General features: G+C 41.7%; 1 protein-coding gene across 5 annotated transcripts in view; it reads left to right on the top strand.

Annotated features, from left to right (window-relative positions):
* The window catches only part of LOC140728565 (bile salt export pump-like), a 107,106-nt gene extending 79,887 nt beyond the window's left edge, over positions 1-27,219 (top strand). For 4 of the 5 annotated variants that reach the window (XM_073047485.1, XM_073047488.1, XM_073047487.1 and 1 more), the window contains exons 18-29: positions 20-95; positions 1,452-1,566; positions 5,283-5,447; positions 5,541-5,645; positions 10,948-11,109; positions 12,806-13,009; positions 13,113-13,354; positions 14,318-14,474; positions 18,855-19,052; positions 19,154-19,360; positions 20,299-20,445; positions 25,737-27,219. In XM_073047485.1, coding sequence (XP_072903586.1) covers positions 20-95; positions 1,452-1,566; positions 5,283-5,447; positions 5,541-5,645; positions 10,948-11,109; positions 12,806-13,009; positions 13,113-13,354; positions 14,318-14,474; positions 18,855-19,052; positions 19,154-19,360; positions 20,299-20,445; positions 25,737-25,937 — 1,979 coding nt within the window. In that variant the 3' untranslated portion in view covers positions 25,938-27,219. The remainder of the gene's footprint in view (positions 1-19; positions 96-1,451; positions 1,567-5,282; positions 5,448-5,540; positions 5,646-10,947; positions 11,110-12,805; positions 13,010-13,112; positions 13,355-14,317; positions 14,475-18,854; positions 19,053-19,153; positions 19,361-20,298; positions 20,446-25,736) is intronic. The other variant, XM_073047486.1, reaches the window with a different exon arrangement.
* The last annotated feature ends 493 nt before the right edge of the window (positions 27,220-27,712 follow it).

The raw sequence follows: 27,712 nt of genomic DNA, 5'->3' as shown, positions 1-27,712 counted from the left end.
CTGAATTTCTTAATGGCAGCAGGTTCTACAGCTGAAGGAAGACCAAATGAAAAGCAGCAATTCATCAGGCATGGGAGTACTCGTACAAGCTTACGGTAGGAAGCAGATATTATACTACAGAAAACTTGGTTCAGGATTGTCCTTGTATTCAAATAAGTCCAGTGTTAAAGGCTGCTGGTTCCTTATGGTTGTCATAGCCAGGGGAGGTAGTGGGGACAAGCTCCCACCACCTATTAAATGCTCCCAAAGGCTTGCACCTCAAATAGTCTCTGACAACCAAGTCCAGCTCCTATTTTCTTATTCAGCCTTTTCCATTAGAACTATAATGTTAGCTATTGTGAAAGCAAAGGGTCAGTTGTCCATTTCAATGACAAAGATTTCCATCTTCCACTCCCTGCGGAACCAGCAGTGACTTCTCTTGTGCCATGTGTTGCATTCTAATGGTGGAGAGCAAACAGAACACACTTGCTTGGGAAAACACCACCATCATGTGGTAAATAATGATGTTTTGAGCCCTTAATTCCAGTCTTAGTCCTCAAAGATTTACTCATTGGACACCCCAGCTTCTACTGAAGCCTAATAATAATTTTTTTTTGCTTTTTTCTAATCTTGAAAGACTTTCTGCTTCTTTAAGAAACCAACCTCCATGCTGCCTTTTCTTGTGTATTAAAGGACACAAGGTAATTCTTCTGGTAAGAGAGAAATCCATTTGCATTTCTTCTGTCTGGGGCTGTTATCTACTCTAGATTAAGTGAACGTCTGGTTTAGAAAGCAATATTCCAGGAATTGATATCGCCTATGAGTATTATTTTCAGTAACTGAAACAACCAAGCTTCACAATAATATACAAGTTACTATAATTCCCATAGCGTAGATGCAGATGCACGAAGAATAATATTATCCCGGGACTTGTTTGGTTTATTTAATTATTGGGATGCAGCATAGAATATGCCCTTCTGGCCCTTCGAGCTGCGCCGTCTGGCAAATTCAGATTTGATGCTAGCCGAGTCACCTGACAGTTCACAATGACCAATTAACCGCTTAACAGGTACATCTTTGAACTGTGGGAGGAAGCCGAAGCTCCCAGAGAAAACCCATGCATTCCACGGGGAGAACATACAGACTCGTTACAGAAGATGTTAGAATTGAACTTCATGCGCCAGAATGCCCTGAGCTTTCATGGTGTCGCACTAACCGCTAGGCTATCCTGGTGCTTATTTGTATCAGCTTTAAATTCTTTATTTTTTGTTTTCAGACAGTTTGATTTAGTTAAATTCTTCAACTTTAACTAAGCTTCAATTATGATAAAGGACAAGAGAAAGTAAAAAAAAGAATCAAAATTTGTGTTACTTTATCATTTTCAATGAATCGTCCTGAAATATCTGTAAGTTTACAATGCATATTGAAAAGTGTAAGTATATTTCGAACCACCCATACATGTGCACTTGCAGAGCATCGATTCGTCAGCGTTCCAGATCTTACCCACTTTCTGATCTGTCTGTGCCTGGAGATGTTGCTTCAGTTATCCGACGTCAATCCGGATATCTTGAGGATGAAGACAAGATTGTAAGTTCTATTTATTTGAAATAAATGCCTTCCTTATTATTATTATTGAATGCCTTCCTTTGGATTTATTACTGTTTACACAGGAATTTGGAAATTTATGATATAAAATGAATATATAATGTAAATCAGCTCATGTACTTTCCTCAAAATCAAGCAATTTAATGTAATTCTTTCCATATGCATTCTTTATTATCCTCCGTAGATTATTCTGAGAAAAAATGGCTGTTCATTACTACGCTTCTAAATATTTCATAACTAAAATGTAGTCTTTTAAAAAGAGTTAATGTTACCTATTTCGGTATTATGGAAACTCAATATGATTTAATGAAAAACACAAGGTAATATTTTGTTCAGGTTGCAGGACAAATGATGCACTCCCTTTGGAGCAATTGCATTTATAATTAAATTCTAAAATATGTTGTGTAGGAAGTCAGCTTTTTCTCCAGAACTAGAAATCTACATACAACGTAGAACAGTAGAGTACTGGAAATAGGCTATCTGGCCCACAATGTTGTGCTGAACCAGCAAAGCAAACCCCCTCAAACACTAATCCTTCCTACCTACACCACGTCCATATCCTTCCAATTTCCTTGCATCTATGTGCCTATCCAAATGTCTCTAGTATATTTGCCTCTACCACCATTCCAGGAAGTGCATTCCTGGTGCAGAAGCAGGATCTCCCCTCTCCGGTACAGAGCAACCAATCGAAAGGCAAGCCCCCAACACTCACTTCGATGGTTCAATCTTCCTTGCTGCTTTAATCGGCAAACAGTGGAAGCTTTCATTGGCGAAATGGAGCCGAACGTCGACTTGCACCTCATCCTGTAGCCTGCCCGCTACGAGGTTTGCGCACGCTGCCTCTGCCTCCTGGAATCCCCTCGGAGACGGCAGAGCTCTGGAACACCCAAACCATCTCCAACTTTCCACAATACATAACAATCGAGAAGAACAAAAATATAAATTACAGTTAATGTAGATATTAAGTATTAATTAGTTAAATAAGTAGTGCAAAAAAATAGAAATTAAAAAGTAGTGAGGTGGTGTTCATGGGTTCAGTGTCCATTCAGAAATTTGATGGCAGAGGGGAAGAAGCTGTCCCTGAATCATTGAGTGTGCTCCTTCAGGTCAATGAATCAAAACTAGGCATTTTAGCATTGTTAACATTTTAAAATCTGACTTTGCAGTGTTAAAACCTAGTAATGGCACTACACGAATTTGGGTTGTATTTCTTCAGTGCCTGGAAGTGGGACAATAATAGAGCAACCAGAATACAAGCTGGCTGAAAGGAAGCACTTTACATTAGAGCAGAGGCTCACATCCATGGACCCCTACCATTAACTGAGATGTTCACATTGGGAACCCCTGCATTAGTGGAAAATTGGACTCTGCTTGCAAGAATAAGCACTTTTCAGTTCCACTCAGAATCCTTCTACTGACTGTACTACGTTTCTGGTTTTGGCTTCTTTTTTATGTCACCATACTTGGCACACTTCTGGTCTACTTCAACATCCCTTTCCCTGGCCTTTATTTGCGGTTCTAACCCAATGGAAACATCCTGCATTCTTTGTCCCACAGCTCTTTCAATCAGTCTCACCAAACAATAGAGAGAGGTAGATGACAACAGAGACAAGAGTGGGTGCCATACCCAAGCCATTCATTTCGAGAAGATTAGAATATAAAAGCAAGTTTGTAATGGTGAGATTTTATAAGATACTGGTGAAGCCTCACTTGGAGTATTGTGAGCAGTTTAGGGCTGCTTATGAGGGTTTAGGGCTGACATTGGAGAGGGTACAAAGGAGATTCACAAAAATGATTCTGGGATTGAAAGGTTTATCATATGAGGAATGTTTGATAGTTCTGGGCCTCGACTCACTGGAATTCAGAAGACTGGGGTGGGGGCAGGGAGGAGAGGATCTCATTGAAACGTGTCGAATGTTGAAAGGGCTCGATAGATTGCATGTGCAGAAGATGTTTCTCATGGTGGACGTCTAAAGACCAGAGGACACAGCCTCAGAATTGAGGACATCCATTTAAAACAGAGATGAGGAGGAGTTTCTTTAGCCAGAAAGTGGTGAATCTGTGGAATTTCTTGCCACAGGCAGCTGCGGAGGTCAAGCCATTGGGTATATCTAAAGCAGAGGTTGATGCATTCTTGATTAGTTGGTGCATGAAGGGATAAGGGGAGAAGGCAGGAGATTGGGACTGAGAGGAAAATTGGATCAGCCATGATGAAATGGCAGAGTACTCAATGGGCCAAATGGCCTATTTCTGCTCCTATATCTTATAGACTTATGGACATGAGCTAATCTGCTAAATTCCAGAGAAGACATGACGGTGACAGTCCTGGACTTCAATACAGCTTGTAGCATCAAGGAGTCTTTTCAACCTTTCTGCCCCTTATAACAGACCGTTATAAGAATTTGACTTTACATTTTACCACAAGGTAGATAACTAGGATCTCATATAAAAACAGAAAATACTGGAAAACCTCAGCATGACGGGCAGTATCTGCGAGAAGAGAAAGTTATGCATCCGCAAAGGAAACAGCATTATGAAGGACCCCATGCACCCCTCATACAATCTCTTCTCCCTCCTGCCATCTGGGAAAAGGCTCCGAAGCATTCGGGCTCTCACGACCAGACTATGTAACAGTTTCTTCCCCCAAGCTATCAGACTCCTCAATACACGAAGCCTGGACTGACACCTTGCCCTACTGTCCTGTTTATTATTTATTGTAATTCCTGCACTGTTTTTGTGCACTTTATGCAGTCCAGTGTAGGTCTGTAGTCTAGTGTAGCTTTCTCTGTGTTGTTTTTTTTTACGTAGTTCAGTCTATTTTTTTGTACTGTGTCATGTAGCACCATGGTCCTGAAAAACGTTGTCTCATTTTTACTGTGTACTGTACCAGCAGTTATGGTCGAAATGACAATAAAAGTTGACTTGACTTGTTAATATTTCAGGTTGAAGACTTTAACACATATCTAAAGTGAGAAAATAAGTCACTTATAAGTTACAGGTGGGGGGGGGGTACTGATGGAGGAGAAGTGTTGATAAATAAAGGGACCAAGGATATGTTTCTGACAGTTTTGGGTTTATTTATTTATTGTGATATTGTAGCAGAATAGAGCTACCAACTGGTGTATCTTTGGACTGTGGGAAGAAACCCATGCAGTCACAGGGCGAACATATAAGTTTTTACAGACAGCACTGGGAATTGAATCCAGGTCGCTGGTACTGTAAATCATTGTGCTAACCACTACACTACTGTGCCTCCCCACGATTTTTAACTGCACTTTCATTATGACAACCTTGGCATTCTAATATATCAATATCTTTTTTCCTGTTGTTCTAGTTTCCAGGATCTTATTTTATGCTTTATGAATCCTTAAGTAAAAAATAAAAATGCAGATCATCACATACCGAGGGTTACTGAGTCACGTTCCGCAGCCATGAAGTTTTATTAGTTTGTTCCAATTGCGCTTCATTCACAATTTGAATACAAATCAAAGAAGCATTGTATTTGGATGAGGTTTGATTCAATTTACAGCCATATTCAGTTGATTTGTATTTTTATTGCCAGCAAAGAACTCCCTTTACTCAATGATCTCATAAAATATCATTGTATTTTTTTGCAGTATCTGCCACCTAATACATTGCCTTCAAATTTAATCTAAACTAATTTAATTATTGTCTAAATGTATTTATTTTACCTTAAGGTCACAGAGGAAGAGGAAGTAGAAAACATTGAGCCAGCACCAATAACTAGAATTCTAAAATATAATGTTCGTGAATGGCCTTATATGTTGTTCGGTTCACTTGGTGCTGCGGTTAACGGTGGAGTTAATCCAGTTTATGCTCTATTGTTCAGCCAAATTCTTGGGGTAAGGAGCTTTTTTTTCTCCCCTCCACTTTATCATTAGTTCAGTTGGATAATCCAAATCTCAGCTAACTATTATTCCCTTTATGACCCCCAGACATTTTCGCTGCAAAACGAAGAAGAGAAAAGAAATCAAATCAATTCAATATGCATGTTTTTTGTTATCGTTGGACTTGTATCATTCATTACTCAGTTCCTTCAGGTATATTTTGTCACAACTGATTCCAGCTTGTCCTCGCTGTTTCTTTCTGTTCTCATTAATGCTTTGTACTCTGTGGCCTAGAAGATCGAATGTAGCATGGGTTAGGTGTGTGAAAATGTTCTCTCTGCTCCAAGTTAAGAAAATGTCTTATCTTCAATGTCTACAGATGCATAAGATTCTCACTGTCCACAGAACCATTCCTCTGACCTTTAAGAAAACATTGTCAACTTTCCTGAGAGATTGTAATCCAGCGTGATATAATATCAAGTCAATGGCCATTTAACTATAGACACGTATACTGCCAAACGAGACAAGAGTAATATATTCAATTTTATTATACAATGTAATTGTACTTAATTTCTTTATTAGATTAGATTAGGTTCAACTTTATTGTCATCGTGCCGAGTACAGATACAAAGCCAATGAAATGCAGTTAGCATCTAGCCAGAAGTGCAAAAGAATAGTGTTATTTACAAAATAACTGTGAATAAAAATTAAGTGCTACAGCACACAAATATAAAAGTACTGAGACAGTCCAATATGGGTGCAATACTGCTAGCGCTGTGATGTGAGGTTCAGCAGGGTCACAGCCTCAAGGAAGAAACTCTTCCTGTGCCTGCTGGTGTGGGAGCGGAGGCTCCTGTAGCACCTACTGGATGGGAAGAGAGTAAAAAGTCCAAGGTTAGGGTGAGATGCATCCTTGATAATGCTTTTCACCCTGCCCAGGCAACGTTTATGATAGATGTTCTCAATGGTAGGCAATTGGGTGCCGATAATCCACTAGGCAGTTTTCACCACACGCTGGAATGCTTTGCGGTCCGATACGGGACAATTGCCATACCACACTGAGATGCAGTTTGGTGAGTAGCTCTCAATGGTACAGTGGTAAAAGTCCATCAGTATCCTGGGACAGAGGTGAGCTTTCTTGAAGCTCCTCAGGAAATAAAGGCACTGTTGCACCTTTTTGATCAGGATGGAGAAGTTCAGGGACCAGGTGACATCATCAGAAATGTGGACACCAAGGAATTTGAAGCTTGATACACGCTCCACTACAGCTCCATTGATGTAGCTGGGGACATGAGTGTGACAGCTCCGTTAATGTAGATGGGGACACGAGTGTGACAGCTCTGTTGATGTAGATGGGGACACGAGTGTGGCTCCTAGCATGCCTGAAGTCCACAATGATCTCCTTGGTCTTCTGGGTATTAAGGGCCAGGTTGTTGTCAGCACATCACGTGGCCAGGTGCTGGACCTCATCCCTGTAGGCCGTCTCGTCATCCCCTCTGATCAGGCCAACCACCGTGGTGACGTCCGCGAACTTGATTATGGAGATAGAACCGTGTACAGGAACGCAGTCATAGGTGTAAAGGGAGTACAGAAGAGGGCTCAGCACACAGCCTTGAGGCACGCTGGTATTCAGGGTGAGAATGGAAGAGGAGAGGTTGTCTAACTTAACAGATAGGGATCTGTTAGTCAGAAAGTCCAAGGTCCAGTTGCAGAGGGATGAGCTGATACTAAGCTGGCAAAGTTTGGCGATCAGCTTGGAGGGGATCACAGTATTGAATGCTGAACTAAGTCAATGAACAGCATTCTGACGTAAGAGTTGGGGCTGTCCAGGTGGGTCAGGGCAGAGTGAAGTGCTGTGGAGATGGCATCCTCTGTTGACCTGTTGGTGCGAGAGGCAAATTGATGGGGGTCCAGGGTAGTGGGCAGACAGGATTTCAGATGATAGAACCAGTCTCTCAAAGCACTTTGCAATGATGGGGGTGAATGCAACTGGGCGGAAGTCATTCAGGCCCATGGCAGTGGAATGCTTCGGCACTGGCACGATGGTGGCGATCTTGAAGCTTGTGGGGACAACTCCTGAGTCAGGGACAGATTGAAACTGTCTGTGAAGACCCAGGCCAACTGCCCTGCACCGACTCTGAGCACACGGCCAGGTATTTCATCCCGACCAGCTGCCTTCCGTACATTCACCCTGCTCAGGGTGAAAACCCCGGCCAACTGCCCTACACAGACTCTGAGCACACGGCCAGGTATTCCATCCCGACCAGCTGCCTTCCGTACATTCACCCTGCTCAGGGTGAAAACCCCGGCCAACTGCCCTACACAGACTCTGAGCACACGGCCAGGTATTCCATCCGGACCAGCTGCCTTCCGTACATTCACCCTGCTCAGGGTGAAAACCCCGGCCAACTGCCCTGCACAGACACTGAGCACACAGCCAGATATTCCATCCCGACCAGCTGCCTTCCGTACATTCACCCTGCTCAGGGTGAAAACCCCGGCCAACTGCCCTACTCAGACACTGAGCACACAGCCAGGTATTCCATCCGGACCAGCTGCCTTCCGTACATTCACCCTGCTCAGGGTGAAAACCCTGGCCAACTGCCCTGCACAGACACTGAGCACACGGCCAGGTATTCCATCCCGACCAGCTGCCTTCCGTACATTCACCCTGCTCAGGGTGGCGCAAACATCGGAGGTGGAAAGTGAGAGAGGCAGTTCACCAGGTGGGAGATCCGCTTTGAGGGTCACCTCCTTGTTGTCTCGGTCAAAGCGAGCGTAGAAGTAATTGAGCTCATCGGGGAGAGAAGCAGAGCTGGAAGGGGGCACAGTACTAGGTGGTTTGGAGTCTGTAATAACCTGTATGTCATGCCACATGCATTGGGGGTCCGAGGAGTTAAAGTGCTCCTCGATCCTCTGTTTGTATGCGTGTTTAGTCTGAATACAGCACAAGTGGCTCAGGATGCCCTTCAACTTACCCAGCTTTCCCTCTACTTACTGCCCGTTACACCGTTGGCATTTAGGCAGCAATGAAGATCCTCCATCTTTGTCTGTCCATATTGTCGCACACAGGTTAAGAAAGATTCTTCATTGCTGTTTCTGAAACAATTTTTTGACCAGCCTGTGTTGTTAGCCCTGAGCTGAATCCCCAAACTTGGAGGGCCAGTGGACCACTCTTAGTCTGGCCTCTACCTTTTGATCTGCTTGGCATCAGTTACTCTACCAAGAAACAAGGCCCAAGACCCAGACCCCAGCCAACATGGCTCTCCGAGTCACTGAGGCACGCAGGCCTCCAAACCCTACGACAAGGTCGTGGTCCTCTTGAAGGAAGTGTGTTTCCCTCTGTACCTTCTTATCCACATACCTGTCCAAATGTCTTTTGAATATTATTATTGTACCTACCTCAAACACTTTACAAGTCAATAAGACCATAAGATATAGAAGCAGAATTAGGCCATTTGGCCCATTGAGTCTGCTCTGTCATTTCATCATGGCTGACCCATTTACCCTCTCAGCCCCAATTTCCTGCCTTCATCCTGTATCCCTTCATATCCTGACTAATCAAGAATCTATCAACCTCTGCCTTAAATATACCCATTGACTTGGCCTCCACAGCTGTCTGTGTCAACAAATTCCACAGATTCACCTCTTTGGCTAAAGAAACTCCTCCTCACCTCTGATCTAAATGGATGCCCCCAGACTCTCCCACCATAGAAAACATCCTCTCCACATCCACTCTATCGGGGCCTTTCACCGACAGGGTTCGATGAGATCCCCTCTCATTGGTCTGAATTCCAGTGAATAGAGACCCCGAGCCACGAGACGCTCTACATTTGGCAGCTTAATCCATATAACCACCTGTCTCCACATGAGGAAGTTGCCTCTCAGGTCGCTTTTCAATCTTTTCCCCCCTCGCACCTTAAACCTATGCTCTCTAGCTTTTGAGGTGAAAAGAAGACAGTGTCCATTTACCCTACCTAATGATGATGGGGCCACCAGTGGTCAGGGTTGACCACAAACGTTGCATCCTCGCTGTCTAGATATGCAAGCCAGGGTAGGACAATATGGCATTTATTGATAATATACACAAAAATAATATCAATGCAAACATACAGATAATATACGTCGTCAATACTAAATCTAAAAACGCGGGTATAATAATAATCAATAAGAAATAGCTCTATCGTTGTCTAGGGGATAATGTATTGTCCGATGGAAATATAAAAGTCACTTTAGTTCATTCAAGCTGCAGGCTGCAGCCTTTGGTTGGAGTCAAGAGAGAGTGTTTAAACTTGCCCATTCCTTTTATGATGTCAATCCTTCGAGAGTCGGTGGGGGCTGAGTGCTCCTTTGTGTTAGCTAAAGCCGTTCTTCCGTGGCAAGACCTACCAATTCCGAGGCAAATGGGAAAGGACGCACGTGGGCTTTTCCACCGGCTTTCGCTATTACGCTGTTACAGGAGTTCTAGCATTTCTTCTGGTGCGTCTGAAGGGGCTGTTCCCCAGACCCTCTTTTATCCTGACTCACAGGGTCTCAGATGTCAATCAGGGTGGAATGATGCCATCCCCCAACCAGCCCACGTTGCCTGAGGGCTTCCATGAAGTACAGTACTCAATACACAATTCCCTCTCCAAGAGACAATGACCTGTTCCGTGGCTTTGTATCGCTGGGGCCAGGACGTTCCAAACATCTCTCTCTCTCATTTCCTGGGTCTCCTGCCCTGACTTAATAGCGATTCTCAAAAAGGAGGGAGGGGGGCACAGGCGTAACACCATTAAAACACACAACAAGACCGTTAAACACCCAATGTGCAAAATAAAAGAACAAATTGTGCAAACCATAAAAAGGTACACAAATAACACTCAGAACATGAACTACAGAGACCCTGAAAGTGAGTCCACAGCCAGGAGCCCAATGGCTGCAGGCCACAACCACAGAACCAGTTTAGTGCTGAGGTGAGTGCCAATGGCTGCAGGTCACAGCCATGGAGCCAGTTCAGTACTGAGGTGAGTAGAGCCTCATGGAGTAGTGAGCTACTCATTTCACTACTTTCATTTCAATTCATTTTTCACCCTCAGCGTCAACACCTTCATATTTTTAATCTGGCTCAGCTCTTAAATTGGCTAAACATCAGTTCACTTATTGCTCTCCGGCCCAGGCCCCACCAGCTCAATCTGGCCCTAAATCCACTCCAGCAATGGCTGCCGCGGCTGTACCTGCATCCTCGGTTCACCAAATACTTCAGGATGCTGCAAGAACGACAAGATGTACAGAAGGTTCAAAATCACATGCCCAAAAGGAAAATTATAGGCTGCGATTGCAGTGACTGTAGTCCAGAAAAAGTATAATTAATAGAATAGTTAGTGGTTTTTGTTTGCTACACACAAAGTGATGGTATGTACTGCCAGCACCATCATTAACAGGATACAATATTATCTATTTTAGTGTTACCTGAAAACCTAATAATAACCTAATAAATAAATAAAAACCTAATAATAATACATTCTTTAACAAGGGTTACTTCTTTGCGAAATCTGGTGAACTGCTGACACGGAGATTGAGGAAATTGGGTTTCCAGGCCATGTTAGGACAAGAAATTGGCTGGTTTGATGATCGGAAGAATAGCCCTGGGACATTAACAACAAGGCTCGCCACAGATGCATCACAGGTTCAAGGGGTAAGCCATGGTAATTCATGTCAATAAGAAGTAAAAATTATTTAAGTAAAGTCTTGAAGATTTAAATAAAGATAATTGTAATCAATAAAAGGATCACAACTCTCTGGAAGTTGGGTGGGAATGAACCCAAGCTTCTCTGACATCAGGTCCACAAGAATAAATTAGTAGCAACTGGAGGACAGATGGCTGTCATTAATTTAATCTTGTGGACAAAGGCAGAGTTGCATTGGAGTTAAAGTTGGAGTTGCATAGGCTTGGGTCAATAAAGGAACATTAAGCGTTTAGAACAGGGGTTCCCAACCTTTTTTTTACACTGTGCACCATTACCATTAAGCAAGGAGTCTGTAGACCCTAGAGTGATTTAAAACATTTTGAGTATTGAATCACAAGCCTCTGATGCAATTTGTCCAGACCGATGAGGGACACAAGGAAAGAAATAGCAGAGGCCCTGACCATCATGCTCCAACATTTCTGCCTGTGAGCATAGTGTTACCAAGGTATTATTGATTGTACAGGGTGAAAATAATCAAACACGAGGCCCTCATCAGTCAGGGTCGACCATGGATGTTACATCCGAGCTGTCTGGATACACGAGCCTGGCCAGTGCAATATAGAGAGCAAGCTCCTGCATCCTCCACACATCTGAAGCACCCAAAGGAATGGCAGAGACTGATGCAGTTTGGCACCAGCCATGTTGAAGGTGTTACCAGTCAGCGTTGAACTCAACATAAGACTGCTTTAGAGACTCCAACTCCAGATTTTTCCCTTTGGGTTTACTCTTGAAGCCTTCCCCATCAGTGGATAAAGCTGCAAGGCAGCGAAGATTTCAGATCAGAGTCTTCCTTCTCCAAGATAAACTGACAACTATGGCTGACGATTCCCATCCGCCCGAAGCGACTGGTTTTAAGGCACCAAAAGCCACCTTTGCTCCTCCCTTCAATAAAAAATGTTCCACTGGGCTTAGTAGTTAAGCCACACATGAAGGCCAGGACTTGGACCTGGTTATCAGAAGCTATTTGAGGCACATGTCATTGGGGGCATTTAATATGTAGTGGGAGCTTGTCCCCATTCTCACCCCAGCTATAACAACTATAAGGAAACAATTAAACATATACATAACTAAATTATAAGAAAAAAATCCAGAAGACTGTATAATTTAAATTCAGGAAGACGTGGCTTAATCTGACCCAGAAAGTGGTTTGGGAAGGTCACGTTTAACTCGTGTCTGAATTTTTTGAGGAGATGGGATAAGTAATGCCTGTGATGTAGTCTGCACAGATTTTTACAAGACCCTGCAAAACCCCAACAGAAAATGGCAAGAAGGGAATGAGATTGGGCAGGCTCCACTGGGACAGGAGATTAGAGTGGTAAGTTTAAAAAAAAACATTGGGGAAAAGAAGTAGGAAAGGAGACCAAATGCATAAAAAGATACTAAATACAGGCATAGGTGGGTGAAACTGGTAAACAAAGTTCAGCAGGAAGAGGGCAAGCTCTTTCCTCCCTTTAGAACAGGGGTTCTTCACCTTTTTCATGCCATGGACCCCTTTGGCAGTCCGGTGAAGCCTATGGGCCCCTTCTCAGAATGATGTATTTAAATATATAGAAAACCTACAGCACAATACAATAATCACAAAACGATTATATAAATGAAAACTGGTAACTCCAATAACTACGTTTCTATTGTTTCCTCCCTCAGGCAACTGGAACTCAGATTGGAATGATAGTGAATTCTCTCACCAACATAGGGGTGTCGTTGATCATTGCTTTCTACTTTAGCTGGAAGCTAACGCTAGTTATACTTTGCTTTCTGCCTTTCCTGGCACTCTCTGGTGCTCTGCAAGCCAGGATGTTAACAGGATTTGCAAACCAGGACAAAGCAGCCCTTGAAGTTGCTGGCCAGGTACAGTAAACTTAAGTTGATCTTATTTAAACATTAGATGATAGTTCCCCCCCCCCCCCCCCCCATGAACAAACTCTCATGCCAACATCCTCTTGCTCTTTAGATATCCAGTGAAGCACTGAGTAATATCCGAACTGTAGCTGGTCTGGCAAAAGAGCAAATGTTTGTGCAATTGTATGAGGCACAGCTTGAAGCCCCTTACCAAGCTGCAATTAAGAAAGCCAATGTTTATGGTTTGTGCTTCGGTTTTGCTCAGTCTGTAATCTTCTTGGCCAATGCTGCATCATACAGATTTGGTGGTCATTTGGTTGTTGCAGAAAGTCTTCACTTCAGCATTGTATTCAGGTAAGGTTCCCCCATTATATAATTTAAAAATTGTAGGGCGGTGTGTAAAAATCTTGGGCACACATGTATATAACTAGGAAGCCTAAGATTTTTGCACAGTACTGTTGTAATTTTATGTATTGCACTGTACTGCTGCCACAAAAAGAAATACAAATTTCATGACATATGTGCGTGATGATAAACCTGATTCTGATATGGGGCTCTGTTGTGGACTGAGAGTGGGAAAGGGGTAGGGAGAAGGGAATCATGATTGGGAAAAGAGGAAGAAAGAGGGGAGGTGAGCGGGAAGCTCCAGAGAAACATGCTGTAATGATCAATAACCAAATGTTTGGAATCAAATGAACTTAACTGGTGTCTCACGACTGGGTGTGTTTGAACCTGTGCCCCACCCCTGCATCGGTCCCCCCTCACTATTACCAACATCCTTTGCTTCCACCAGATTTACAAACTCGTTCTCTGCTCCATGTTGTCAAATACAGTTCTATGCAAAAGTCTTAGGCACCCTAGCTATATTTAGCTTGTCTTAGGTGCCCTGACTATATGACGTTATGACCTTTCACTTCTTCTCACCTCACTCTGGGTCCCCTCCTCCTTCCCTTTCTCCTACTGTCCACTCTCCTCTCCTATCTGATTCTTCCTTCTCCAGCCGTTGACATTTTCACCCATTGACTTCACCAATCACCTTTTAGCTAGTCCAACTTCTCCTTCCCCCCGTTGTTTAATTTAGGCATCTGCCCCCCTTCCCTCTCTGTCCTGAAGGTGGGTCTTGACCCAGAACGTCACTCTTTTTTCTCTAGAGTGCCTGATATGCTGAGTTCCTCCAGCGTTCCATGTAATTTTAACCTGGCTATATGTATGTGCCCAAGACTTTTGCACAGTATTGTATTGCTCTGTGATTCTTTGAGTCATGTGTAACATACGAGGTTTCATCATTTTAAAATTAGCAATATTATTTTACTGCAGAGTGATTTCTGCCATAGTAACGAGTGGGACAGCACTGGGAAGAGCTTCTTCGTACACTCCAGACTATGCAAAAGCAAAAATAGCAGCAGCACGCTTTTTCCAGCTGATCGATCGTGTTCCTGAAATCAGTATCTACAGCAATGAAGGAGAAAAATGGGTATCGTAACAACTTTTTGTTGGTCGTAGGCTAGGCCGTAGTAAAAAAAGAGTGCTGCATATATTATTACTGTTACACTTAACTGTTTGAATGATAATAGTTCTGGCAGATGGAGCTCGACAGCTGTGGTTGGCAGCTCATCTAGGAGAAGGAAAACTCTGATGTCAAACCTCTGCTGCCTTGTGGCCATACCCACTCATGGGGAACACTTCAGGAGTAAACCCTGAAGGAAAAATCTGGAGCTGGAGTCCTACTTAGAGTTCAACATCAACTGGCAACTCATGCAATGCTACTGGTGCCAGACTACATCAGCCTCTGCCATTCCTGTGAGTTCATCAGGTGCATGGAGAGGGGGAGCTTGCTACATGGGCAACAGCTTGCTCTCCATATCGTGTTGCCCAGGCTTGCATATCTAAACAGCTGGGATGCAATATCCATAGTCAACTCTGACCAACGGAGACCTCACTCACTCACTCTGTTAAGGGCAATAATAAGAAGACAAAAAAGATAGCAAAAACTGGAATCTAAAACAGAATAAGGGGTATAGGAAGTAGATTGGGCCTTTTATCTCCTTGAGCCTATTCTGCCATTCAGTAAGAACATGGCTGATCTTCGATCTTAGTCCACATATCCCTTAAAACCACTGGTTAACGGAGAACTGTCAACCTCACACTTAAAAATACACTGTAGAGCAAAGATTTTGCTTCCTGAATATTTCTGGGTGTATTTTGGTCTGCTGAGCATGAAAGTCTCCATGATATTTCCGTATCATGCAATATTGATTATGAAATCACCTATATTTATTACTTCAATTCATAATTCAAGTCAATTAAAATGCTGCTAACAATGTAAGCTGGAAAGTTTTCTATCTTGACCAGATATAGTATGTGCATACTAAGGCAAAGCAGATGCTGCATGGCAGGACAGGTTTTAGAAAGGCTATAAATTTCTGTGAAGAATATTGATATCTGAGACAGAAGTTCCCCAAAATAACTGATGCCAAGATTAAGAAAGACGTTTTTGCTGGTCCGCAAGTCAAACAGATCATCAATGACAGGCAATTCAGAGAACTTCTAGTGGGACCAGAGCAAATCTCAAAGAAGCCATTCATGGACGTTGTTGATCATTTTCTTGGCAACTACAGAGCACCAAACTACATGCATCAAGCATACAACACACTTCAAGCCTACAAAACAATTAAGTACAACATGTAACTAAATATTCATTTACTGTATTCCCATTTAGACTATACTGCATTCCACCATGGCTGATTCTGGATCCCACTCAACCCCATATACCTGCCTTCTCGCCATATCCTTTGATGTCCTCCCCGATTAGGAAACGATCAACTTCCGCCTTAACTATACCCATAGACTTGGTCCCCACTGCAGTTTGTGGCGGAGCATTCTACAGATTCACTACACCCTGGCTTAAAAAAAATCCTCCTTATCTCTGTTCTAAAAGGTTGCCCCTCAATTTTAAGGCTGTTCCCTCTGGTTCCATCCTCTCCACACCCACCTTATATAGTCCTTTCAACATTTCATTTCAACAATGAAATCCCCATGCATTCTTCTAAATTTCAGTGAATACAGGCCCAAAGCTGCCAAATGCTCCTCATATGTTAACTCCTTCATTCCCAGAATCATCCTCGTGAACCTGCTCTGGATTCTCTCCAATGACAACACATTCTTTCTGAGATATGGGACCCAAAGCTGTTGACAATACTCCAAGTGTGGCCTAACTAGTGTCTTATAAAGGCTGAGCATTAGCTCCTTGTTTTATATTCAATTCCCCTTGAAATAAACGCCAATATTGCATTTGCCATCTTTATCACAGACTCAACCTTCTGGGAATTTTGCACTAATTCCCTCTGCACCTCTGATGTTTGAACGTTTTCCCCATTTAGATAATAGTCCACATTATTGTTCTTTTTACTAAAATATATTACCATACATATCCCAACACTGTATTCAGTTGCCACTTTTTTGCCCATTCTTCCAGTTTCTCTAAGTCCTTCTGCAATCACATTGCTTCCTCAGCACTACCTACCCCTCCACCTGTCAAACTTTGGCACAAAGCCATCAATTCCATTATCCAATCATTAACAAACAACGTGAAAAGCACTCTGCTGCAATATTTGTGGACTCAGACTTGAACTATTTTATTCCGTGACTGTATTTTACTGCTGCCTTATATGAGCTATATGTGTCTTGTGCTGTGTGTGACTTTTGGTACTGTGTTTTGCCCCTTGACCATGGAACAACGCTGTTTCATTTGGCTGTGTTCATGGGTACTCGTGTATGGTTGAATGATAATTAAACTTGAACTTGATGTGGTGACATATACATAGTTTGATAATAAATTTACTTTGATTTTGACTTAACTTTTATTCCTGTACTCAAATCTCTTTTCAATGAAGACTAAGGTGCCATTAGCCTTTCTAATTGCCTGGGAAACCTAGCTAGGTTTTTTAATAAACCGTTTAATCCTGAATTCCCCAACCTGCAGAGATAGCCTGATCCCCTGCATATTTCCAGCACTTTCTGTCTTTACATATGGTTACCAGCAGTAGCACTTTTTCTGATTTTCAGATTAATCATCAGCCTGAGAGATTTCTCTCTCACAAATTATGGTCTTTGACTTGCTCAGCTTTGCTAGCAAGTCACACTTTTGTATATTTCAATCATCTGCAGTATTTTGTTTTCATGTTAGGCAATTTTAATAGTTATTTCTGTTGTGTATTTAACATATAAGTAATAAATGAGTAATGTAAAGATATTGTTTGATTAAGCATTCTTGTTTGTTTAAATAATTCATTATTGGTTAAATGTAAAAATATGTGAATTGCATCCGTCATCACACTGCCGTGAAATATGTGTGCACCTCACTTACAGTAAACACAAAGTTAGACTCACATTTTGGGCTCCAGTGCTTTCCTTTGAATTAGTTTAATGTTTTGAAGTTACAAAACAATTTCCCTGTTTATCTACAGGTCAGGCGAAATGTTTCAGTCAACCTTGCATATAATTGATAATTCCCTATAGCAAGAAATGGCTGCTTTAAATAAAATAAATATCCTTTTCAGTGAAACATTAGCAGGTCAATTTCAACATTTTCTGTGATGAATCCTGCAAACATTCAGCCTTTGTGTCCCCCATTACTCTGGACTTTACTGTGCATATACAGTTGTATCTATGTTATATACTTTGGTCAGATGTTCTGTTCTTTTTAAACTTCTCATCGTTTCAAATGTTCCTACTTTATTAATCAAACTATTGAGTATTTTTAAACTTTCCATTAACGAACCTGATTCAAATGCAAATAGCTTATTTGCAGAATTATTAATGGTATTATTTATGCAGAATAATAATGTTATGGTGGCATGGTAGCATAGTGGTTAGCACAATGCTTTACAGTACAGGCGACCTGGGTTCAATTCCCACCACAGCCTATAACGAGTTTATACGGTCGCCCCACGACCGCATCGGTTTCCTCCGGGTGCTCTAGTTTCCTCCCACAGTCCAAAGATGTACTGGTTGGTAGGTTAATTAGTCACTGTAAATTGTCCCATGATTAGGCTAGGGTAAATCGGGGGTAGCTGGACAGTATAGCTTGAAGGGATGGAAGGGCCTACTCTGTGCTCTATCTTAATAAATAAACAAAAGAATGCAGTTGTGCTTGGTATAAGAACTTAAAATTAGCTCTAGGTGTCCAAAGAGGTGCCTGAAAAGTTGCTACAAGAGACACAGGTGACAGCTGAGGTCCTTCTGAATTGAACTTAACATTACAAAATCATAGTAAGTTTGTTTTCTGTTTCCCATCTGCCTGGTTAGCAGATGCCAGTAGGGGAAACGAAAAGGTGGTGGTTACAGCTAAAGCCCTGGCAGGAATGCCTCAGCAATCACTATCTCAGAACTGAAGGATAGGAATGGCTATAGTCGTGGAATGATCGTAGTTGGCATTGGGCACTTCACCATTCATGGGTGAGGTCAAAGATTGTGGCAGTGGCTGGAGAGAGACCAATAATGAGAAAAGAGAGACAAAAGACTTGGTTTAATGTTCTGAAGATAGCTGCCACCCTTCTCCTGACTCATAGGAAATCCTATAAAATGCATCCTTTTCTGGAGCCAATAGCTCCTGATTCCTTTTCTGAACCTTTGGAAGGTCAAACAGCCAATCATTAAGACAGGTTTCCGATTTCACTGTGGAAACTTGATTTAAATACGGGAAGGAGACTGGACTGGGTGCAGATCATGTCGCTGCCAGTTTCAGAGAGGTGATGGAGTGAATGTGCGAAGGGGGTGAATGAATATAATACCATTATGTCTTTTCAGCCGGTTTATTTTTAGTGACATCTAAATCGATGCTTTGTTTTAACAGGACAATTTTAAAGGAGAAGTTAAATTCACTAACTGCAAATTTACATATCCATCTCGGCCAGACTTCCAAGTACTAAATGGACTTTCAGTTTCAGTGAAACCTGGCCAGACACTTGCTTTTGTTGGCAGTAGTGGATGTGGAAAAAGTACAAGTGTGCAATTGCTTGAACGATTTTACGATCCTAACGAAGGACAACTGGTGAGAGAATATATCCTGTTTGGAAATGTAATATCTGCTTGTAATTACTCCAACAATGTTCCTTACACCAATTTTCTTTTATTCTCTTTCATTAATTCCAGCTGATTGATGGTCGTAACACAGGGACCATAAACATTAACTTCTTAAGATCCAAGATTGGAATAGTGTCCCAGGAACCTGTACTTTTTAACTGCAGTATCGCGGACAATATTAAATATGGTGACAACAACCGTGAAGTTAGGATGGATGAAGTAATTGCAGCTGCGAAGAAGGCTCAGCTCCATGACTTTGTGATGTCATTACCAGAGGTACGGTTTGTTACATTCTCGAACTGGAATTGGGAATTTTTTTTTTTACAAGATGTGGGCATGGTCTTGGGAAATTGTGTAATGTGAAACCAGTGGAATTGTGTCGTAGCTGTTTGTTTTCCTATTGATTCAAAGTGCACTTATTATTAAAGTATATATGCAGCAGTCAACCCTGAAATTCATCTTCCCCATAGACAACCATGAAATAAAGAAAACCATGGACTCTGTTCAAATAAAAACATCAACCCTTCTCCCCCTTCAAAAAAAATGCACAAACAGCAAAAAAGAATGTAAAATACAGATAATAAAACACCAACCCACAAAGCCATTGAAAGTGACCTCAATGAGAAAACTGTTGATTCAAACCTTCCTATGGACAGGTGGGGCCTTGCTTATAATCCCATCGGTGTATCTGACCCTGCAGCATTCCTAGTAATAAGTTCCAATAGTGGTGTAGAGCAGGCATTCCCAGCCCCAGATCCATGGACCCCTCAGATCATGGTAAGAGTCCAAGGCAAAAAAAAATGCTTGGGAACCCCTGGTTTTGTGCATCATCTCTTTCAAAGGCAAGAGTGCTGTTATCTAAGGAGAGACTATTACCTCAGCCATATCTGACTTACAATAGAGAGCATGTTGTTGACTGATGTCTTCCTGAAATAGCAAAGGGGAGCCATCTGGAAAGAGTTTTAAACGTGCGTCTGTGGGTGTTCAGATGGAACTGAATTAGGCCTATGTATAAAAAGCCATTGAGCAATGGTGGATGGGTGGAATTGACCTAATTACTACCTTTCTTTGAAAAAAATAACTTGCATTATGGGGGCCATGTGTGTGGAAATACTTCTTAAAAATTCATATCAGATATAAATACTAGAACGTTCAAGGCGTTCCCTTGTTTAAAGAGACTGCTGGGTATATATATTTGTTTTCCTTCCATTCAGAAATATGATACATCAGTGGGTGCCCAAGGTTCTCAATTATCCCGCGGACAGAAACAGCGTATTGCTATAGCTCGTGCTATTGTCCGGGATCCAAAAATTCTTCTCCTCGATGAAGCAACATCTGCACTAGATACAGAGAGTGAAAAGGTACCAACAATGAAAATTTTATTTTGTTTAGTTAACATATTGAAAATAGCAGGAATATATGATAAAGCAATAGTTTATAAAAGACAAATTAGCTAATTATTTTTTCATTAAAAGCTTTCACCAAAATTATGTTGTCTCAAATATGTTGCCATCTTCTCCATACTCTCAGTTATCTCCTAACTCAGAGGTTTCTAACCTGGCCCTACCCTCGGCTAAAGGTAGGGGTCCATAGCATAAAAAAGGTTAGGAAACCCTGTCTTAACTATCCTTTGTTTTCAGTAATTTCATTTTCTACTTACTGGGTAATTTTTCCCCTATAATCCATATTGTAATTAAGCTTGGTCATCAAATAAAGGAAATGGAATTATAGACATACCTACTGTAAGTTTATAGGTTTCCACTGTGATTTGGAGCAAGAACGTAGCAGGGCAATAACTGCTAGTCTAACTTAATAAATAATTACCATTTGACCAAGCAATTGCTATTCAACTGACATTCCACAGTTATTTTGGTCTCTTCTTTTGCCATTAAAATTAAAATTTCCTAAAAATTAAAAAATATATATTTTATATATACAAATCACAACAAATATCCAAAACACAGATCATCAAAAAATTCAGCACAGTACAGGCCCTACAGTCCACTATTTTGTGCTACTGTACTGTGCAAAAGTCTCAGACAAGTAAGTGTGCGTGTGTGTGTGTGCCCTTAACTCCTGGTGGAGTCGTCGGGGCACCGTCACGACAAGCTTTTTGCACTGATCTTTTTGGTGATTGCTCATTGTACACGTGTCTTGGGCATCTGAGACCTAGGGGAGCCCATCCCTCTCCAGGCTTTTTTTTACGAGGTTGAGTTGCTAGCTCGACACTCAACCCAGGCACGGATGGAGAGCGTGCGAGGGAGCCGGCTGGATTTGAACTCAGGACTTCTCACCCCGAAGTCCAGTGCTGATGCCACTACGCCACCAGTCAGCATTTATGCAGTGCCTATAAAAAGTATTCACCCCCCCTGAAAATTTTCATGCTTAATTATTTACAACATTGAATCACAGTGGATTTAATTTGGAAACACAAGGATATCTGTAGATGCTGGAAATTCAAGCAACACACTCAGAATGCTGATGGAACACAGCAGGCCAGGCAGCATCTATAGGAAGAAGTACAGTCGAAGTTTCGGCCCGAAATGTGGACTGTACTTCTTCCTATAGATGCTGCCTGGCCTGCTGCGTTCCACCAGCACTTTGTGCGTGTGGATTTAATTTTGCATTTTTTAATACTGATTGACAGAAAAAGACTCCTGTGTCAAAGTGAAAACAGATCTCTACAAACTGTTCTAAATTAATTACAAATATAAAACACAAAATAATTGATTGCATAAGTATTCACCCCCTTCAAGTCAGTATTTAGTAGATGAACCTTTAGCAGCAGTTACAGCCTTGAGTCTGTGTGGATAGGTGTCTAACAGCTTTGCACATCTGGGCACAGCAATTTTCTCCTTTACAAAACTGCTCAAGCTCTATCAGATTGTATGGGGATTGTGAGTAAATAGTCTTTTTCAAGTCCAGCCACAAATTTACAATTGGATTGATGTTTGGACTCTGAGCTGGCCACTCCAGGACATTAACTTCATTTTTTTTAAGCCATTCCTGTGTAGTTTTGGCTTTATGCTTGGTGTCATTGTCTTACTGGAAAACAAATCTTCTCCCAAGTCACAGTTCTCTTGCAGACTGCATCAGGGTTTCCTCTAGGATTTCCCTGTATTTTGCTGCATTCATTTTAACCTCTACCTTCACAGTCCTTCCAGAGCCTGCTGCAATGAAGCATCCCCACAGCATGATGCAGCCACCACAATAGGGATGGTGTGTTTTTGATGACGTGCAGTGTGTGGCTTATGCCAAATATAGCATTTAGTCTGATGGCCAAAAAGCTCAGTTCTGGTTTCATCAGGTAATAGAACCTCCTTCCAGCTGACTTCAGAGTCTCCCACATGCCTTCTGGCAAACTCTAGCTGAGATTTCATGTGAGTTTTTTCAACAGTGATTTCTCTTTGCCACTCTCCCAAAAAGTTGCAATTGGTGAAGCACCCAGGCAACAGTTGTATGTGCAGTCTCTCCCATCTCAGCCAGTGAAGCTTGTAACTTCTTTATAGTTATCATAGGTCTCTTGGTGACCTCCCTCACTATTTCCCTTCTTGCGCGGTCACTCAGTTTTTGAGGACGGCCTTCTCTAGGAAGATTTACAGTTGTGCCATATTCCTTCCATTTCTTGATGATTGACTTAACTGTACTCCAAGGGATATTCAGTGACTTGGAAATTTTCTTGTATCCATCTCCTGACTTTTGCTTTTCAGTAACCTTTTTGTGAAATTGCTTGGAGTATTCTTTTGCCTTCATGGTGTAGCTTTTGCCAGTATACTGACTCATCAGCAGCTGGACCTTCCATTTACAGGTGTATTTTTACTACAGTCTATTGAAGCACCTTTCCTGCACACAGGTCTCCAAAACCAGATCTCCATGTAACTAATTATGTGACTTCTAAACCAGTTGGCAGCACCAGTGATGATTTGGTGTGTCATATTAAAGGGAGGTGAATACTTATGTAATCAACTATTTTGTGTTTTATATTTGTAACTAACTTAGATCACTTTGTAGACATCTGTTTTCACTTTGACACAAAATAATCTTTTTCTGTTGGCTAGTGTCAAAAAAGTGAAATTAAGTCCACTGTGATTCAATGATGTAAAACAAAAAGGCATGAAAACTTCCGGGGGGGGGGGGGGGGTGCTGAACACTTTTTATAGGCACTGTATGTATATATAGCTAGGGTGCCTACGATTTTTGCACAGTACTGTGGGTAATTTTATGCATTATGCTGCACTTCTGCTGCAAAAAAACCACAAATGTCATGACATATGTAAGTGATGAGAAACCTAATTCTGATATGGGTCTCTGTTGTGAACGGAGCGGGGAATCATGGTTGGGAAAAGAGGAAGGGAGAGGGAAGGGAGCAGGTGGCACCAGAAGGACATTCTGTAATGATCAATAAAGCAATTGTTTGGAAGCAAATCACTTTACCTGGTTTCTCAGAGCTGGGTGTGTCTATATCTGTGCCACCCCCGTCCCAGAACTCCTTCACTTCCATCTCTCCCACACCCCTCCCACGGTGTTCCACTTTCACCATTCCCAACATCCTTTGTTCTTCCAGATGTTTCTATTTTATCATCCTCTTCCACCAACCCTGGCAGTGTGTTCCAGACACCCGCCACTCTTTGTGAAAAAGAAATGACCTCAATCTCCCCTCAACTTTCCTCTGCTTACTTCATTGGGCATTGCTACCCTGGGAAAAAGATGATGGCTGTCCCCTCTCATAATCTTATATGAATTTATCAATTTGCCTCTCATCCTCTAACACTCTGAACAGAAAATCACTAGCTTGCTTAACTTTTCCTCATAAAACATGTGTGCTGATCCAAGCAGTAACCTGGTAAATCTCCTCTGTACTTTCTTTAAAGCTTTCATATCCTCCCTATAATGAGATGACCAGAACTGAACACAATACTCCACATGTAGTCTCACTAGTTTTGCAAAGCTGCAACATAACCTCATGCTCTTAAACTCAATCCCAATCTAGTGAACGCCAATGCACCATATGCCTTATTAACCACCTTATCAACTTACACAGCAACTTTGAGGAATCCATGGGCTTGGACTGTTCTTCCACACTGCTAAAATCCTGCCATTTACCACCTTCAAGTTCAATTTCCCAAAGTGTATAACTTCACAAGTCCTGATGGAGGGTCTCAGCCCAAAACATCAACTATACTCTTTTCTAAGATAGATAGATAGATAGATAGATAGATACTTTATTCATCCCCATGGGGAAATTCAACATTTTTTCCAATGTCCCATACACTTGTTGTAGCAAAAACTCATTACATACAATACTTAACTCAATAATAATATGATATGCATCTAAATCACTAATTCAAAAAGCATTAATAATAGCTTTAAAAAAAAGTTCTTAAGTCCTGGCAGTTGAATTGTAAAGCCTAATGGCATTGGGGAGTATTGACCTCTTCATCCTATCTGAGGAGCATTGCATCGACAGTAACCTGTCACTGAAACTGCTTCTCTGTCTCTGGATGGTGCTATGTAGAGGATGTTCAGGGTTTTCCATAATTGACCGTAGCCTACTCAGCGCCCTTCGCATACCTGGCCTGCTGAGTTCCTCCAGCATTTTGTTTGTTTTGCTTGGATTTCCAGTACCTGCAGATTTCCTCTTGTTTGTGATTGCAACTTCATACTTTTTCTGGATTGAACCCTATCCATCACTGCTCTTTGCAACTCTACATCCCATCTTCATCCTGCTGTAACCCACGGCATCCTTCTACACTGCCTGCAACACCGCCAACTTATTCATTCTGCAAACTCACCCTTCCATTTCCTCATCCACTACTTTTATAAAAATCACCAGGAGACGGGGCCCCTATCCCTAAGAATCTTCTCCAATAGTTTACCCATATAAGTTGACTGTTAGAATTTATTTTTAACGCATCCTTTTCCCCTTTCTCTCCCTTATTTGGTTTCTTTTTATATATACTTCCTTAACTCCACTCCAAGAGGACCACAAACTTATTATGGTTTGGAGGCTTGCGTGTCTAAACGTCCTGGAGAGCTACATTGGCTGGAGTCAAGGCCTTGTGTTTTGGATCCTGGTAGAGTCATCTATGCCAAACAGGTCAAAGGATAGAGGCCAGATTAAGAGAAGTCCACAGTCCTCCGGATTCAGGGGTTCAGCTCAGGGCTAACAACCCTGACTGGTCAAAAAACAATTGCTACAGAAACAGCAATAAAGAATCCTTTTACACAGACAGAAATGGAGGACCTTCATCGTTGCCCCAAATGCCAGCAGCATAATGGACAATTAGTAAATAAGTTATTTTCTTCATTCATAAATTGAGGTCTATACAACTCAATGCTCTTTTGGCTATGATTCTTAAGGACATTTACTACCATTGACATTAAAAGATCAACATTTGCCTGAACACCCTGCAGGCAACCAAAGACCCAACAGCACCATTTTCTATTTCATTATTTCTAGTTAATTGCTGTTCATAACACACGGACCATGAGCACTACTTTCTTAGGATTTAAAATTGAATATTGTCCCAGGAACCTGTGCTTTTTGACAGAGTATCACCAGTTGCCACAACCAGCAATTATCAGCATTTCTAAGGTGTTGCTAAATAAATTCCAGGGTCGTTCACTGAAATTTTAATATATTCTCTTTTAGATTGTCCAGGCTGCTTTAGATGAAGCAAGAAAAGGAAGGACTTGTATTGTGATTGCACATCGTCTGTCAACCATTCAGAACTCAGATATCATTGCAGTCATGTCTCGAGGAATACTTATTGAACAGGGAACTCATGATGAACTAATGGCTGCTAAAGGGGCTTATTATAAACTTGTCACAACTGGAGCTCCTATCAGTTAAATAGCTTCAAGTCATATTTGTTAAACAATGAGCCCTTTCAAACATTGATAGTTATCCCAGTTTTCTTCGCTATACGGCCCATTGGTTTAAATATAGCAACATATAAAAATATATACTGTACATAGATTTTTATGTCTGCTTGTCCAAGTAAAATTTATTCACAAAATGTGTTAGATTTTAAAAACTGATAGAACAATATTTAGCTCTGCTTCCTAGTAAAATACATTATTATTTCTCTATAATGTCAATGATTGTCAAAGGTATCTGACTTGCATTAAATGCAAGACAGTTGATAATGTTGTTCAGAAAGTTTCAATTATATTGAAAATAAATACAGATATACCTGAAATAATGACGTTTTGATCGGAGTTAAAGTGCTTGATTGGAATCTAAAATAAAATCAGTGTACGGTTGTCTGGATGTAGTGTTAATAATATTATACTTACTTGATTTCATGCCTAACTATCCAATTTTAACAAAAGATATGAACAATCTGTCACAGGTAACCCTAGTTTGTAACGGGGTCCAGAATAGACCCTATGAACTGTGCTGCTATTAAGAGAGAGAGAGGGAGGCGTCCAGCACAATGAGAAAGAGAGAGACAGAAACTGCTCGAAAAAATTGATGTTATGGTTTCTCTACCAGCTTGTTTACCTTTCCCCACCAGCTTGTTTACCTTTCCCCGAGGTCACTTGCCTGCTTGCAAAAGTTCCGGCAGAAAGCGGAGGGCGGAGCAGGTTGATGGACAGCTGGTGTCCAACAGGTGGAGATAAAAAGCAGGTCTGCTGTTACACAGGGACACACCACGAGACACACAGGTTCAGACACTGAGCGAGCTTTGTTGTACCCACAAGAAGGTGGGGTTTTGGAGGATCGATTTGGGGAAATCGATCAGTGACTCACAGTGTGAAAAGGTGCGACCGGTGGGGGATTATTTGTGTGTCCATCCTTGCCTGAGTGATAATTCCACCACTGAAGAACGGTCGTACGTATCATGGTTATAGTCGGTGACCACAACAGGACTTCGGAAGACAACAGGAAGATCGGCGGCACCAGCTCACCTCTCTCTCTCTCTCTCTCTCTCTCTCTCCAACACTACTCAACTACATACCACAAACTGAATTCTCTGAACTCACAAACTGAATCATCGTAAGACTCTATCCATTTACCCCTAGGTTTGAAACAGCCTAGTTTTGTTCCTATTTCCACACACACTGATATTATATCATTGCTAACCTGTTCAATATATTTGCATTTATATTACTGTATTACTCAGTTACAAATAAACACAATAAACACAGTTTATAGCAATACCAGAGTCCAAAGTGTTTTCCATTTCTGCTGGTTCTTAAACCCGGTCACGGGGTATGTGACAAATCTCACCAATGCATAGGATTAGCATCATGCTATTACAGCTTGGGCGTTTCACAGTTCAGAGTTCAATTTTGGCACTGTTTATAAGGAGTTTGTACATCCTTCTCGTGAGACCTTGGGTTATCTCTGGGTGTCCCAGTTTCCTCCCACAATCCAGAAACGTACCATTTATTAGGATAATTGGCCTGCCGAGTTCCTTCACATTTTTGTGATTGTTAATGCTAATGCTTTGGAACTGAAGAATTACTGAAAACTATGAACCTGAAACTACACAGGTTGCAATCACAGAAGATGTACTGGGATCACCCTAGCTAATGCCACGTACACTGAATTCCAGTAAGGTGATGTGTTTGGGTGGAGCAGCTTCTACAGGACCAACCAAAGGTGTATTTGTCTAATTT

This window comes from Hemitrygon akajei, chromosome 5, assembly GCF_048418815.1.
Source record: "Hemitrygon akajei chromosome 5, sHemAka1.3, whole genome shotgun sequence".
NCBI classification, from domain to species: domain Eukaryota; kingdom Metazoa; phylum Chordata; class Chondrichthyes; order Myliobatiformes; family Dasyatidae; genus Hemitrygon; species Hemitrygon akajei.
Note: the sequence above shows the minus strand (reverse complement) of the source record. Positions and strands in the feature narration are given on the sequence as shown.